General features: G+C 47.6%; 1 protein-coding gene across 1 annotated transcript in view; it reads right to left on the minus strand.

Moving 5' to 3' along the window:
* Window positions 1-17059, minus strand: part of RBM44 (RNA binding motif protein 44) — a 1098830-nt gene that overhangs the window by 703681 nt on the left and 378090 nt on the right. The window contains exon 7 of the mRNA XM_069615953.1: window positions 16598-16660. Coding sequence (XP_069472054.1) covers window positions 16598-16660 — 63 coding nt within the window. The remainder of the gene's footprint in view (window positions 1-16597; window positions 16661-17059) is intronic.

Here is a 17059-nt window from a genome sequence, read left to right on the forward strand (position 1 = left end):
GTGGGCAAGGATGGGGTCGAGAACAATTTATTTGCTGGGTCAAACTCTTGTACACGACTCGTGTTGCTGCGGTCAAGGTAAATGGGATAGCAGCTTGCCCCTTTCCCTTGGAGCATGGGACCCGACAGGGCTTCCCGCTCTCACTCCTCTTGTTTACAATTGCTATTGAGCCACTGGATATTGTAAGAAACCAAAGGGCGTCTCACCCGCTAGTCCTCAGGGACTCGTCATCTAGGTGGACAGGCCACAGCCATCGCTTTTGGATCCAGTTCCTGGTGGTGGACCATTGCGGGAGGATCACCTGGTTGAGGGGTCTTCGGGAAGTGGGTGTGAAAAAGGCTGATGGTGAGATGCAGTGTTGCCCCCTTTTTGTTCATCTACCCCATCCTATTACGTAAGATTTTATGTAGTCCCAACCCCCCCTTTTTACACAGACAGTGGGCGACAAAGTAACCCGACTAACTCTCTCACATCGTACTGGACATGTCATGTTAATCAGGTCAGGAAAAGCCAGGCACTTTACACTAAGTGCATACACCCGATACCAGTTAGCTCTACTCATGCAAATAAAAGGCAACACCTAAAGACACACCGAGCAAGGTGGACCATGAGTATGAGCAGAACGTCCGGGACGAAGGCACACCTAATGGGACGAGAGCAGCAGGGCGAAAACCCCAAGTCTCCCCTACTGGAGGTCGCTACCTCAGACAGACCGCGAAAGACACATGGAGAAGGCCAGATCCCGCAAGTGAAGATGGCATTTTGTTTCAAGGACGCCAGCGACACTCCCGGGAGAACAGCAGAGTTGGGGAGGCGAGGCCAAGCCTGTGGTATAACCTTGACTCGTAAATTGGAAATCACAAAGCAAGAAAAGAAGTGCACACAGCCAGTGAGTTGTCAAGCGACCTGAGAGACCGGTGTGTGTTCAAGTATTAAGTAGCAACATTAAAACACAAGTGAAGGCTGCACGGGTGTGGATGAGACACGAAGAAAGGCAGACCTGTGAATGAACTTTAAAATAAAATGCAGCTGTGAGATCAGTGATATTAAGTAACAGAGTGGTCAGGTGAAAGGAAGTAGCCTATTCGAAAGTCTCTGTGAAAGGTACATTGTTTGAAGCTAAAAGGCGAACAAACAGCAAAGGTGAAAAAAAGAAGATTAATTCCTAGAAAAGGGAAGAGTGAAAGTAAAACAGTGGACGTTGAGTCGAAGTGGTCCTGCTGTGGTCTGTAAAGGAAGCCACGCACACTTGAAAGACTTCCACATCCGAAAGTGGTCCGAGTCTGACTGAGAGAGACCCGAAGTATAATAGGCTTGGGGAAGGGAGCCCCTTCCAAATTTGTGTGGAACTTTATCGTCAGAGGTCTGAGCCTGACAGAGGGGGATCTTTGTGAACGTTTTGGTTGAAACATTATTTTGGAAGCTAGAGAAAGACTATAACTTGGAAGTCCATGCGGGCCTCGGTCCACGATTTTGAACTGTGTATTGTGTTAGAAACCGAGCCAGAGTCTGTCATCCTGCCTACAAGGATCGACTTATTCCGTGAGGCCTGAAGTGGGGAAGAGAGCTGGTTCAGCCACGTTATCATTTGAACACCGTTTTTTACTTTTTGCATACATTTCTCCTTTTTATACAAAAGATAGGGCAGGCATTAGGTTTTGTTAGCACAGGCCATTTTTTTTTTAATCAAAGATTTTATTGATTATCAAGGTTAAAACAACATTACATTCATCTCTCTATGCTTCAGGCGGGGGAGGGGATGGGAGGAGGGGGGAGAGGAAGTGGAAGGGAGAAGGGGAGGGACAGGGGGGGAACAGGGCAGGCAATATTTGGGGGGAAGTTAATAGTGGGGAGAGAGCGAAACAGGTAAGAAACAATAACATTAACAAACTCAGCTTCAGGGACCATGGTCTAACAGACCGACGGATTTGACATAGGATGACCTCGTGGCACAGGGTGTTCTGAACAGAGTCAATATTCCCCTTTCGGCGGGCCTCCCACAGTCTCAGGGGCTACAGGGTCGCCCTTGGCCCTCAGACATCCTTCTCCCACCGCCTCCATATTTTCCCGGCTTTCTGCGGACAACCTCTTGCTTTGTACACCCGGTGCTCCATTACAGCACAAATGTCCACGTCCGTGATGGTCATAGCTGGGTGTACCCTCCGAGCCCCACAGCTGTGCAATGTTCCGCCTGAGAACCGCCAACGCAGTTGACCACAGCAGTTTCTCATAGAAGGATAAGTCAGATTCACCGGAGATCCCCAGAGCAATTGTTTCGGGCACCTCTGTATCGGTTTACCCAGAACGCTAGACAGTTTGTCACAGCATTTCTGCCAGAGCAGTTGAATATGACTACATTCCCACAGAATATGAAAAAAGGTACCTTCCTCTCGCTTGCAGGGTAGGCATTTTGTGTCCGAGGCCGTGCCCCAGCGGATAAGGGCCACTCTAGGATAGTAAGAGTGATGCAGGATCTTCAACTGGACCAGTCGGAGCCTTGAGGAGATGGTTGTCTCTCGCGGGTACATCAGGGCCTCCACCCAGTCCTCTGGTAGAAGTGGACCCACGTCGCGTTCCCACTTTGATTTCAGACTGGATAGTTCCAGCGTTGTGAAGAAAGTTATCACATTGTACATGGTAGAGGTGACCTTCCGTTCCACACGCTCCAGGACTATGTTACGTTCTAGCGGGGAGCTTTCCAGCAGGTCTTGTGTGATCTGTCGATGGGCCGTCCAGGCATGATTCAACTGCATGTGGTGGAACCTCTCTGTGTCCGGCAGGGAGAACCTCTCTTGCATTGTCTCGAATGTTGCCAGGTTATCTGCATGTACCACATCCCCAATGTTGGAAATCCCACGCTGGGTCCATTCGGGCCATCTTGGCAGCTTTTGTATTTCGGGAAGGTTGCAGTTGTTCCACAACGGTTGGGCCAGTGTTATATTCCCTCCCCACCCTATATATCGAAGCGCTTCTTTCCAAACTCTCATTATGTGTGATGCCATGTCAGGATTCGGGGGGCGACCCAGGTCTCTATAGAGGAGCTCTGTTGATTTAGTCGTGGTGCTACAGTTGAGACCCTTGATGTGTGGGAGGCTCCCGTCCCTGTGAAGCATATCATTCACCACCTCCATCTGACTGGCCCAGTAATATGATTGCAGCCTGGGTAGCCCGATTCCCCCTTCCCAAATGGACCTCTGAAGAGTAGCAAGAGCAATTCTTGGGTGTCCTCCTTTCCTTAGTAGTTTCCGGAGGATGCATTCGATTCTGTGGAAATCCCGATGGTGAATGTATAATGGCGCGTTTTGCAGGATGTATAGGAATTTAGGAAGGACAATCATTTTGAACAATGCTGTCCTACCCATCAGCGTCAGTAGCAAGGAGATCCAGTGGCGAGTGTCGTCTGCAAATCTTGCTACCAGGGGGGAGAGTTTCAAGGTTGTATATTCAGTAAGATGCGTCGTGATGTATATCCCCAGGTATTTGAACTGCTCCCTCTCGATCCGGTAGGGGCCAGTCGCCAGCTCCGCCAACGAGATATCCCCTATAGGGAAGAGTGGTTTTGGACCAGTTCATTCGTAACCCGCAGAATGCCTCATATTGCCCCAGCAGTTGCATAATTCTGGGGCAAGAAGTGTTCGGGTCCGTCAGGTAGATGAGTAGGTCGTCCGATATTCTGTCCTCCCAGGTCTCGGACCACCGGAAGCCCTCCCAGGTTGGAGTGTTGCTTAGCAGGATCGCCAGGGGTTCGATAGCGATGGCGAAGATCATAGCCGACAATGGGCAGCCCTGCCGTGTACTCCTTCCCAGCCTAAACAGTTCTGATCGCCAGCCGTTGACCCTGGTCCTAGCAACCGGGAATTCATACAGCAGCCGCACCCAGCTAATGAATTTCTCACCGAAATCCATGTGGCGCATTATGATCCAGACAGCCTCCCATCTCACCGGATCAAAGGCCTTTTCAAAGTCAATTGCTAACAGGGCTAGTGGCCCCTGTATGCTGTTGGCCCTTTCCAGAGCTGAATATAGCCTGCGGAGGTTCATGCGGGTTGATTTATTTATTTATTTGGATTTATAAAGTGCCCAGCGGCCCGGAGGCATCGTGGCGCTGTTACAGGATATTGACTTAGTGCATGTTATACAGGTTATACAGGGTATATCGGTGTCGGTTATAACATTGTTGCAGGAGCAGATGTATACAGCAGTATATGACATTGTAGAGAAGGTGTTACGGGTTACAGAGGGAAAGTTTTAGAGACAATGCATGACATAAGGTGGTCTAGTTGAACAGCTTTGTTTTTAGAGCTTTCCTAAAAGTTGTCAGGGATTCTTCTTTTCTTAGACTGAGTGGGAGTGAGTTCCAAGCTTTAGGGGCTAGAACCTCAAAGCTAGAGCCGCCTGCTTTAGCTCTGTTGAATGCAGGGACTGAAAGTTGGTATGCATATTGGTCATGTTTCAGTCTGTGGGCTGCTGATTGGTGTATTCTTTCCAATAGGTAAGCTGGGGCAGACTGGGCGATGCATCTGTGTGTGATGGTGAGGGCTTTGAATATTATGCGTTCTTTGACCGGGAGCCAATGGGCATCTTTCCGTGCCTGGGAGATGTGCTCTCTCTTGGGTATACTGAGTGCGGCTCTGAGGGCACTGTTTTGTGCGATTTGTAATTTGTTGATGTTATTATTGGAGGTGCCTAGAAGTAGAATGTTGCAGTAGTCAAGTTTTGCACAATTTGTGGCCCTTGCGATGTTGAGGCAATTTTTATGAGATAGGTATGGTCTCACAGCGTTTATGATTTTTGATGTGAGCGCAGCCGCTGATGAGATGGCGCTGACTTGCCTGTCCATTGATAAGGTGGAGTCTAGATAAACTCTGAGTGTTTTGACTGTGTCTGAGGTTTTGATGATGGTGTCCTCGATGCTGAAAGAACTATAGTTGTCGTCTAGTTTTTTTAGGCTTCTTTGGGGCCTACTAGCAGTATTTCGTTTTTTTCCCCATTTAGGTATAGACCATTTGCAGCCATCCAAGCCTGGATACGTGCATATGTGTCTTGGAGTGTCTTGAGGTCTTGCTCATAGTTACCCGTTAGAGTTAGGAGAATTTGGGTGTCATCGGCATAGTTTGTAAAGGCTATGCCCAAGTCTTCTAGGTCACTGAATAAGGGGAGGGTGAAGAGGTTGTAGAGGGTGGGGGAGGTGCATTAGCCTTGTGGGACTCCGCAACTGATAGGTGATGGCTGGGTGGATGCCTGGTCTGAGAAGACTCTCATTGCTCGACCGTCCAGAAAGGAGGTGATCCAGTCGGTGGCTACTTGGGAGAAGTGTGCTGTGTCGTGAGGTGTTTGCACAGGATCTTATGGTCGACCAAATCAAAGGGCGCCGAGAGATCTAGGAGTAGGAGTAGAGAGGTCTTGCCTTTGTCCATGGCTTCAAGTAGTTGGTTCTTGAGGTCGAGTAGGGCTGACTCTGTGCTATGGCGCGGGCGGAAACCTGATTTCCTTTTTCCAAGAATGTTGTGCGTTTCCAGGTAAGCTTGGATCTGTAGGTATGCAGCCTTATCCAGGATCTTGAGCAGAAACGGCACAGTGGTAATGGGACGGTAGTTGTTTGGGGCGTCCGGATCCAAGGTAGGTTTTTTTAACAGCGGTTTTACCCATGCTTCCTTAAGTGCGAGTGGGACAGTGCTGGTGGCGAAGGAGGTATTGATGAACGTGGTTACAAAAGGGGCCAAAGCTGTGGCACAGTCTTTGATTATGTTGGCTGGGCAAATGTCCCCTTTGCATAGAGATGGTTTGGTCTGTTTCATGATTAGAAGGACTTCAGGAACTGTGACTTCCTTGAATGAGAAGGGTTTAGGTGAGTTTGTACTGTGTGCGGTGTTATCCTTTAGTATGAGGGTGGAGGGTTTATTGATCTCTGTGGCATGAAGCCGCACTGGTCCGGATGTATCAGGGAGGAAATTACCTGTTGTAGACGGTCCGCTAGCAGTTTTGCCAGTATTTTAGTCTGAGTTGATAAGTGAAATGGGCCTGTACGAGCTGTATCTTTCCGGAGGCTTGTCCGGCTTGGGTATCACTACTATCGTTGCTTCTCGGAGGTCTGGAGGGAGAAGAACTAGTTACTCTTACCTTGTAACGTTCTTTCGATGGGATGTTCCTCCGACGTATTCCTTATCTTAGATATAAATCCTTCAGCTTTGCTGGCCTCGGAAAATTTTTTCGCCAGAGGGCGCTGCGCGTCGATGATCGCCGAGTCGATGACCCTCGACGGCCTCCGTGCCGACGTCGACGTCATCCTGCCTATAAAGGCCGCGCGCAGCGTCCGTTGCTCAGTTCCGTTTTGTAGTCCCCAGTAATGTTTTTGGATTAGACTAATCACCTTGAAGGAGCATAGGCTGCAAACCCACAGGAAGTCATACTGCGGGGATGGATGGGAGGGTCGATAAGGAATACGTCGGAGGAACATCCCATCGAAAGAACGTTACAAGGTAAGAGTAACTAGTTCTTCGAAGGGATTGTGTCCTCCGACGTATTCCTTATCTTAGATAGACTCCCATAGCAGTGGTATTGTGACTGGAGGCGGGAGTAATAAAAGTTATGTTACCCTTCCAGAATGGACAGAGTGTAACACAGCCTTGCCGAATCTAGTTTCTTGACTAGAGGAGGAATCCAGGCTATAGAATTTGGTAAATGTATGTGCGGACGACCATGTGGCAGCCGCACATATATCTCGAATTGGCACCCCTCTTTGAAGGGCTGAGGATGTTGCGATACCCCTGGTAGAATGAGCCCTTAGATTTTGAGGAGGCTCCTTTCCTGCCAATTTGTAGCATTCCAGAATGGCTAAAATAATCCATCTGGAGATGGTTTGTTTTGTTATTGGAAGGCCCAACTTATGTCCTGCATAACCTACAAAGAGTTGGTCTGCTTGTCTGATCTTAGCCAATCTGCTGATATAGAAGCTCAAGGCTCGCTTAGGGTCCAGCCTGTGCAGTCTCTCTTCCTCCTTCCCCGGATGAGGAGGAGGGTAGAAAGAAGGTAATATAATCTTCTGAGTGATGTGAAACTCCGAGACTACCTTCGGGAGGAAGTTAGGCTTCACCTGAAGAACAACTTTGTCCTTGTAAAAGATTGTATGTGGAGGTTTACACGATAAGGCTTGCAACTCGCTAACCCTTCTAGCAGATGTCAATGCTATTAGCAAAACAGTTTTGAGGGTGAGAAGCTTCAATGAACAAGAGTGTAGTGGTTCAAAAGGGGCACCCTTTAGGAAGTTTAAAATTAGGTTTAAATCCCATAAGGGAACTTGAAAAGGTTTCGGGGGATAAACATTAGTTAATCCTTTTAGGTATTGTATTACCAATGGAATTTTGAAGTATGAAGGCTCCTCTGCAGTGCGCTTAAAGATTGATAGCGCTGCGAGATAGCCCTTAATTGTGCCAACCTGTAGGCCTGAATTAGCCAGGTAAAGTAAGAATGACAACACCATAGGTGTACCACAAGAAAAGGGTTCAATATTCTTTTCTCTGCACCAGCTGCAAAATTTGTTCCAACGGCAGCGGTATAGAGTTTTAGTTGCCGGCCTTCTGGCCGAAAGCAACACCTCCATAACATCATCCGGAAGGTCCCAATCCTTGTACCTCAACCTTTCAGACACCAAGCGTGAAGGTTGAGGGTCTTGATGGCTGGATGGAGAACCTGACCTTCCTTCTGCGAGAGAAGATCCTCTCTGTATGGCAGTCGAATTGGAGGGCAGATGGACATGTCTAGAAGGTCCGGGTACCACGTTCTCCTGGCCCAATCCGGGGCAATTAGGATCATGGTCTTCCGAAACCTTCTCAACCTCCTGATCATTTGAGGAATGACAGGGACCGGAGGGAACGCGTACAGAAGTGGGAACTCCCAGTCCACTACGAACGCATCTCCTAGAGCTCCTCTCGGGGGAAATTCCCTTGAGCAAAATCTGTCGCACTTCCTGTTGATACTGGTGGCGAACAGATCCACTTGAGGGGTTCCCCAAAGGGCGAAGATCTCTTGAAGGACTTCCTGAGCTATCTCCCACTCGTGAGAGACTGTGCTCTGCCTGCTCAGAGCGTCCGCTGTCAAGTTCTTCTCTCCGGCTAGGTGAATTGCCGATAGAGAGATTCCTTCCTGAATTGCCCAAAACCAGAGCTGCATCGCCTCTCTGCACAGTGGTAGTGAGCCTACGCCTCCTCTTTTGTTGAGGTAGTGCATGGCCACTGTATTGTCCGTCATTATTAGGACGTTTCTTCCCCGTACAGACGGCAGAAAAGCCTTCAGCGCTAGTCTGATGGCTCTCAGCTCCAACAGGTTGATATGTAGTCTGGACTCCGATGGAGACCAACGACCGCTGATGGTCAAGTCGTTGGCGTGAGCTCCCCACCCCGTGAGTGAGGCATCCGTGACTACTGTTATCTCCGGCCATGGTTGCCAAAACATTTCTCCTTTCAGGATGTTCTCCCGACAGGCCCACCACTGAAGGTCTCGGGCTACTTTGACCGGGATCCGAAGGAGATCTGTCATCCTTCCTGAGAACTGTGACCACTGAGTTCTCAGTGCCCACTGGAGGGATCTCATTCTCAGGCGAGCCTCCGGCACGAGGAATATGCAGGATGCCATGAGGCCTAGCAACCTCAGAAAGTCGTAGGCTGGGAGATATTGGGCATTCTGAAATCTGATGACCATCTGCAGAATATCTCGAGCCCTCACCTCTGGTGGCAAGGCTTTTCCCAGGGAAGTGTCCAGGACTGCTCCAATGAATTGGAGTCTCTGTGATGGTATCATCTGTGACTTCTTTAAATTGAGGGAGAAGCCCAGCTTGTGAAGGAAGTGGCAAACATAATCTAGTTGTCTCTGAGCCTGTTCCGAAGATACAGCTCTGATCAACCAATCGTCTAGGTAAGGGTAGACATGAATCCCTTCCCTCCTTAGACTTGCAGCCACAACCGACATTAGCTTGGTAAAGACCCTCGGGGCGGAGGTTAGCCCAAATGGCAGAACTCGAAATTGATAATGAGAGCTGCCAATTGCGAACCTCAGGTATCTCCTGTGCCTGGGATGGATCGGCACATGGAAATAAGCGTCCTGGAGGTCTAGAGATACCAACCAGTCCTGAAGCTGGAGGGCCTGAAGGATCTGAGAGAGAGTCACCATCTTGAACTTGTCCTTTCGGAGGAATTTGTTCAATTCCCGTAAGTCTAAGATGGGTCTCAGTCCTCCGTCCTTCTTCGGTATTATGAAGTAGGGGGAGTACCAACCCTTGTTCCTTTCCGCTACAGGTACCAGTTCTATGGCACCTTTCTCTAGCAGGTCTAAAACCTCCTGCAAGAGGAGCGGATCTGGAAGCTTCAAAGGGTTGTTCCCCGGTGGATGACTCTGAGGGATATGTAGGAAGGGCAGGCAGTAACCTTGGGCTACTGTCTCCAGAGCCCAAGCATCTGACGTAATAGCCTGCCATTCCGTCAGATGGTGAGTTAACCTGCCCCCTACTGGTGTTCTGTGAGGGGAGACCTCAGAGTGGTTTTGAAGCGGCTGATGCAGTTGCCGAAGGTAAAGTGGCTCCTGCTCCTGCGGGTGCGGCTTTCTTTCCCCTACCCCGTCCACCACGGGTAAATCTTCCTTGGCCTCTTTGAGCCGGTCGTCCCCTGCCCCTTCCATATGAGGAATAGTAACGAAAGGACCGTCCTCTCCACGATGATCCCGAAGGACGAAAGGTATTCTGACGGATAGCAGCTCCCAATGACTTGGCTGCTGCCTTGGACGTTTGCAGTTTCTCCAAACTGTCATCCGCCTTCTTTCCAAAGAGGGTAGAACCGTCAAAGGGCATATTCAAAAGCCTGGTCTGCACGTCAGAGGCAAAACCAGACTTCCTCAACCACGCATGCCTGCGGATTGTGGTACTTGCCGCCATGGCCCTGCTGATACTGTCAGCAGAATCTAGGCCAGTTTGTAGGGTCTCGCACATCGCATCTTTACCATCCCTGATGATGTTTAAAAATGCGTCCCTTTCCTCTCCTTCTTGGAGGCAGTCAGCCGCTGATGAAGCGCACTCCCAAAGGGTGTGGCTGAACCTAGCGAGCGTACAGGTCGCGTTAATAGACTTTAACGCCATGCTACAGGCAGAAAAAACCTTCTTAGCCATGGCATCATATTTTTTGTCATCCCTATCCTGCGGAGCAGTGGGGTATGCAGATGTGCTGCCTGATGAGGTTGCAGCCTGTACAACCAAGCTCTCAGGAGTAGGGTGTTTTGACAAATATTCAGGGTCAGAACTAGCCACCCTGTATTTTGTTGACAGTTTTTTATTTACTGCCGGGATAATTTCTGGCGTTTCCCAGTTTGTCAAAATCCTTCTCTGTAGAGCAGAGTGAAATGGAACCACAGGATCCTCCTGTGGGCCCTTGTCCAGTATGTCAGTGAGATCATCCTGCTGAAAGGCAGGAGAAGGTGCAGACCAACCCATAAATTCTATGATTCTAGACATCAGAGCTCTATATGGAGTCTCCGCATGTTCTCCTGGGTCTGGTTTGATAAATTCTGCTTCAGGAGAAGTGTCCAAGCCACTAGCTTCCTGAAGTGCATCCTGAAGATTTTTTAATCTTCCTTCCTCAGAGGCGAAAGTCTCTGGCTCTGGTGATGTGGTCCTCTGTAAATCAATATCTTGGTCTGAATCCTCCCTTTCCTCAAAAATCGAGGTTAAAGGGGGATACATTGGTTTTTGGAATGGTATAAACCCCATTTCCAATGCAGAAGGAGCCATCATCACAGGCCTTGAAAACGTCGATGTCGTCGACACCGACGTGAAAGTACTCGAAGGCGCCGTGAAAAGCGTCGAGAAATGTGTACTAGGCCTCGAAGAACTCGAAAGGATCGGAGTCTTGCTCGAGAACGACGTCGACGTTCTCGGCGTCGAGTCGGAGGTCTTTTGTCTAACCGTTGGCTGTGGAGTAGCCGTGGTTCTTTCCTTCACCGGCGTCGATATCGGCGTCGACGTCGGCGTCGACTCGATCGACTGATGCGCCGATGAATCCTTCGACAACGGCGTCGATGGCGCCGACCTCTGTTTCGAAGGAGTTTTCGACGATGGCGTCGATGATGCTTTATCTCCCGATGGCTCGAGGCGCTTTCGGGTTGACTTTTCCGCCGGGTACTGCGACTCGCGGCGTTTAGATTTTTTGGGTTTTTTACCCGGGGTATCACCCTCAGCTGTCTTCGAGGGGGACGAGGCCGCTTTCTCGAAGACGCTTAGCATCTTTTTCCTGAATTCCTCCCACTCAGCTTGCGAGCTGCGTTTTGTGGGGCAATGAACTCTCTCAGGAGAACTCGACGAAGATGACGAAGGGGATCTCCTACGTCTCTTCTTCGAGTGTCTCGATGTCGACGAGTGGTGGGAGCCACTTCGTGATCTAGATCGAGAGTGTTTTTTATGGTGAGGAGACGAACGTCTCGACTCTACCGAAGAAGCTTTCGAGGAAGTTAAAGTTGACCTACCTCTCTCGAGCTTCCCCCTACGCTCCTTCAAGGCTTTCGCCGTCATGGAAAGGCATTCCTCACACTCCGAACTCTGGTGCGTGATTCCCAGACACCACAAACAGACCCTGTGAGGGTCCGTCAACGACATTTTCTTCCCGCAGTCTCGGCACTTTTTGAAACCGGACCGAGGGGTCGTCGGGTCGGAGGAGGATGCCATCGATATCGAGGTAAATAGTAGTTATTATATACGTTATCTTGACGAGAACTGAGCAACGGTGTTCCGAGGCACAACGAAGCGCGGAAAAACGGAACTGAGCAACGGACGCTGCGCGCGGCCTTTATAGGCAGGATGACGTCGACGTCGGCACGGAGGCCGTCGAGGGTCATCGACTCGGCGATCATCGACGCGCAGCGCCCTCTGGCGAAAAAATTTTCCGAGGCCAGCAAAGCTGAAGGATTTATATCTAAGATAAGGAATACGTCGGAGGACACAATCCCTTCGAATGCCCTTTTCTCGTGCATGGAGGTACATTTGAAGTCATTGGGGGGCTATCACATTGGTGCCCACCCTTCGCCATAGCTCTATCGCAAAGCCATTTGGACCAGGGGTCTTGAAGGTCTGGAGACCAGAGATGGCGCTTAGGATCTCATCTTCTGTGATCTCCCGCTCCAGCTGTTGCTGCTGTGCCTCATTTAAGGTGGGGATTTCAATTTGGTCCATCATCGTAGCGTCCATCGGGGTAGTGAGTTCACTGTATAGCTCAGCGTAGTATTCCGCAAAGCCTTGAGTTATCTCCTGATCCGTCACCCCTGCGTTTGATCCTTGTGCTTCGAGTCTCCGGACATGACTGCGACCCTGCTCCTTCCTTTCCAGCCATGCCAGCATCTTGCCGGCCTTGTCGCCTGTTTCGTAGATCCTTGCTCTCATTGCAATGCGCGCTTGTTTAGCATTGTCCATCACTATGCTTTGCAGTCTTTTTTGTGCTAGTATCAGCGTCCGATTAGAGGCCAGAGTGTTTTCGTTTATGTGCCCCTCCTCTGCATGTTTGACATGAAGCTCTGCTTCAAGAATCTTGCTCAAGTGCTGCCTCTTTTTGGCCGCTGTCCATGATATTAGTTCGCCTCTTAGCACCGTTTTATAGGCTTCCCACAGCATTTCAGGGCTCGTTGCCATCTGAGTGTTGAGCTCAAAATATGTGCTTGTGGTCTCCTGTAATCGGTCCACCAGCTCAGGGTCTCCCAGATAATAACTATTCAGGCGCCAGCACGGTGGCGGGATGTTATGATTAACATTTCTAGCAGAGAGTGGTCAGAGATGCCTCTATGCAGCATGTGTATTTCCTGTGCCCTGTGCAGCTCAGTTGCGGGAGTGAAGAAGTAATCTAGTCTGGGGAGCGAGGCATGAGCCCCCGAATGGAAAGAGTACGCTCTAGTGTCTGGGTGGAGTTCCCTCCATACATCGCACAGTCCGAGTGCGTTGGGGAACGTGGCAAGACTGGTGGGGATGTTGGGGTTCCTGTTACGTAAATGTGATCTATCCAGTGTCACATTCATGACTTCATTAAAGTCACCCCCTAGTATCATGCAGTTGGAAGTGTCATTAGTGATTAGCGCGGTGATGTCAGTGAGTAGTGGCTCTAGAAGTGTTGGTGGTGCATAAATAGCTATTAGTGCGATGGATTGCCCCCACAACTCTCCCGTCACATATAAGTATCTGCTGCCTGCGTTAGTTATAGGGCAAAATATGAGTTTCTCCAATCAATCCCAACATTTTTATAAAGGTTTTACAAATTGTATCCATTGTGTCAGTGTCGATACTTGTGATACTTTGCCTTCCCTACACTGTACAGCTTGCCAAGGATCAGACATGGAGGGGTTTCCGATGGACTATTGAACATGAGGACACGGTCTCCCTTTAAGCGGATGACCTGACCTTTTAATATTTTTAAGCTCCCAGGGGGCTCCCGTCCCAATGTAACAAAATGTTTACAAGACAGTGAGGCAGTTACTGGGCTCAGGGTAAACTGGCACAAGTCTGTCCTGTTTCCGGAGAAGGGAGGCGACCTGGCGATAACCCCTGAGTGCCCCTATTACGTCTCACGGGTGTGTTCACATTGGCCTTGATCCACTCGACTTTCTTTCCCGCAACTTATATCCCACTAAGGATCGGCTTATCCAAGATTTGAGGCACTGACAGAACCTCCCAATAACATTTCTGGGAAAGTTTGGGAGTTGGGCTAGCTGTGGTAATCTCACTTTCAACCATATATTGAACGAGGGGGTCTTGTCTCCTTCCCCAACCTACAACACACTTATGGGCTCATGGTGGTGAAAAGCTTTCATTATATTCAAATTCCCCACGCATTACATGCCAACTTCACTGATGTACGCCGTTCCACCCTGCTCCCCTTTAGAAACCAATATCGTGGCACAGCGAATAGATAGGAAGGTTACCTCTGTCACGTATCGATGCATATCATCCTTTTCGTCATGGGAATTGCTTGAACTGCAGCATAGGTGGGAGGCGGATGTGGGGATTATAGACCCTGAAGACTTGGTGGAGGCCTTGATGTTTCCGAGGGAGGTAGCAATTTCCTCTCGATTTATTCCTCTTAATTCAGCTCAAAATATTACACAAATGTACTACTCGCGTATGCTATTTTTCAGATGTGGTCAAGAGGCCCACAAGCGATGCCTGAGATGCGACCAAGCAGACGACACATTTTTCCATAGTATATGGGAATGTCCGATAAGCCGCTTCTGGGTAAGAGTTCTGGGCAAATTAGAGATGGTGGTACGGGAAATTGTGCCTGCTGAACCCAAGCTGCTATTCTTGGAATCTGGGGCACGCACTCCTACGGACGTTCTGACAAATTGCTGATATCTACAGCGTTCATTATAGCTAAAAGAAATATAGCTATGATGTGCGGTAAACCGGATACGCTTCGGTATAGAAAATGGATATCTGATATGGATGAGTGTATGTGACATGAGAGAAGAATCTTTAAAGCATGGGGGTGTGGCCCAACTAAATTCCAGAAAACATGGCCCAAATGGGAGGAAGCCTTGTGATGGGGTTCTGAGAGGGATGGGAGGTGTACTCCAACCTGTATGTTTTCATGATTTGGATGCGCTTTGTTTTTTGTACATCTGAATTCTTGCAATATGTCAACTATGGTGCTGCTTTGGTTTTGTTGGTTACATGTTTTAAAATCACAATAAAATGGGTTATAAAAAAGCATCTGTGAAAGAGACATTTACTTTACTAAGTGGAAGGAAGCAGTGAATGGAAAAGGATTTTTGTGTTACACTGAACAGAACTTGGTTGAATCAGAACTTTGCCTAGGGTATTCCTGAATCGATCCAGGGGAAGAGAGTCCAACACAGGTCACACAGAGTACTTCCTAAAATCTTTGAGTTTGAATTGGTATATTGTTTTGTTGAACTAAAGACAGCCAAACATTCCTTTTATCATGTTGTTGTGTGTATTAATGTGAGGGCCAGAGGCTTTTTGGACTCTTGGTCACTTTTCTTTAGTTTTAGTTTGCTATGCAGAGACATCCTTCTCAGCATAGGGAAAGATGGGCATTCATCCCACATTTTTTTTTTTTTTTTTTGGGGGGTATTACAATTTTTATTTTACATAAATAAACATGAACATGAATAATCCAATAAACACATAGCCAATCAATTCAATGTAAATAATCAACATATCACAACCAATTTAAAAATACACATCAATGTACTAAAAATAAAACCGGTTGAAGAAGAAGAAAAAGAGGAAAGAAAAAAGAGAAAGAAAAAAAAAAAAAAAGAGGAAAAAAGAGAGCAAATGCAGGAAATAAGGACTAAGAATACTAATTGCATGAACCATACAACAAATTCAATAATAAAACAATCAATGCACATCCTATAGATGTCATACAGCACAACAGTGTACAAGGATATGTATATATTGTCCCAGATCAAAGTTCTGCTTTATTCATAGGCATCAAGAAAGCAGCCCCAAATGTTCCAAAACTTGTCAATGTCATCAGTGAGTTTGTAAATAGCTCTTTCATATGTTGAAATTGTAAGAAGCTCCTCCACCCAATCATCAATGTTGAAAGAATTACTCGATTTCCAGGACCTCAAAATTAATTTTTTAGCAATCATACATGCACGTATCAGCCAAACTTTCTTTCCAAAGTCAATTTCCTCCAGAAGAGAATCATCGCCTAAAATCAATAATGAGGCATTCATGGGGATTGCAATGTTTAAGACCAAGCTTAATCTCTCACACACCTTTTCCCAGAACTGCATTGTTTTAGGACAGGACCAAATCAAGTGACTCAGAGATCCTCTAGAACATTTACATTTCCAGCAAAGATTGTTGTCTAAAAGTTGTCTCCTGAATAGTTTCTCCGGCGTCCAATAGGCCCTAAACAACAACTTCGTTTGAGAAGCTCTGAGGGACCAATCCAAACTCACCAAATGAGTGTTCTCACAGCACCTTCGCCAACATCTGAAGTTCACATCTTCCCCCAATTCCTCCGCCCACAGAGCTGGTAATCTCGGATCACCTTTCAGAGTAACTTTTATGATACTATATATGGTAGAAGCAGGGTGAGATGCACTGAGGCATACAGTTATAGCTGCCCAGGCTGGACTCTGAACAGTCAATTGTGGCACCTCAATACAAGCTGAAATAATAATCTTCAACTTCCGATATTCGGCAAATGAGCATTTCGTCATATCACACCTCTGGCCAAGCTGAGTGAACGTTAACCAGTTCTCCCCATCAAACAAATCTCCAATGTATTTGATACCAGCCACAAACCATTCCGTCCAAAACAGTGTTTTGCCCTGATACTTCAAGGCTGGATTATTCCATATGGAGGCATCTGGATGTAAATATGGATCTGCACCCACACGGATTGAGAGTTCACACCAGCAGTCTTGCAAAAACGAAGTAAGGGCGCTGATTAATAAAATGGCAAACATTGAGACAACTATACCTTTGTGTCCGTCTCACATTTCTGACCACTCACAATAGTCATTAGAAAAAATATAATATTTCTGAAACAATCTAATATACTATATTGCAATCTCTGTGTATGTAATTAGGACTCACTGTTTGGTTAGTGGAAGTGTCTGTTTCTTCTGAGGTACCGGTCTGCACTTCTATCTGTGTAGTCTAAGTAATTAAAGAAACTGAAATCAATAACTTGTCAAAATAAATAATAGTGCAGATAATAGAATTATGGGGTAACAAAGGAGACATTGCTATGAATTGTTTGCATTTCAAAAAATTTGATACAATCTTATTCAAAGTATAACATTTAAATACTTACTGCAAGTGCCATGTACTATAATTGCTGGCCAGAGCAATTAGACATTGAACTTTGTTATAGTGCCCCAGGTACTCCTTGAAACGAGAAACCAACAACTCCTAGGGCTCCGAGTGGCAATGGATGAACAATTTTAAGATGGTTGCAGCTGTGATATATAGATATAACGGAGCCTGGGCTGGCGCCTAAAGGTATCAAGAACTCATATTTGGCAGTAATACAGGTAGCGCACATATGTTGAATCC

The sequence above is a fragment of the Ambystoma mexicanum genome, chromosome 9, assembly GCF_040938575.1.
Source record: "Ambystoma mexicanum isolate Mex_15411 chromosome 9, UKY_AmexF1_1, whole genome shotgun sequence".
NCBI lineage: Eukaryota > Metazoa > Chordata > Amphibia > Caudata > Ambystomatidae > Ambystoma > Ambystoma mexicanum.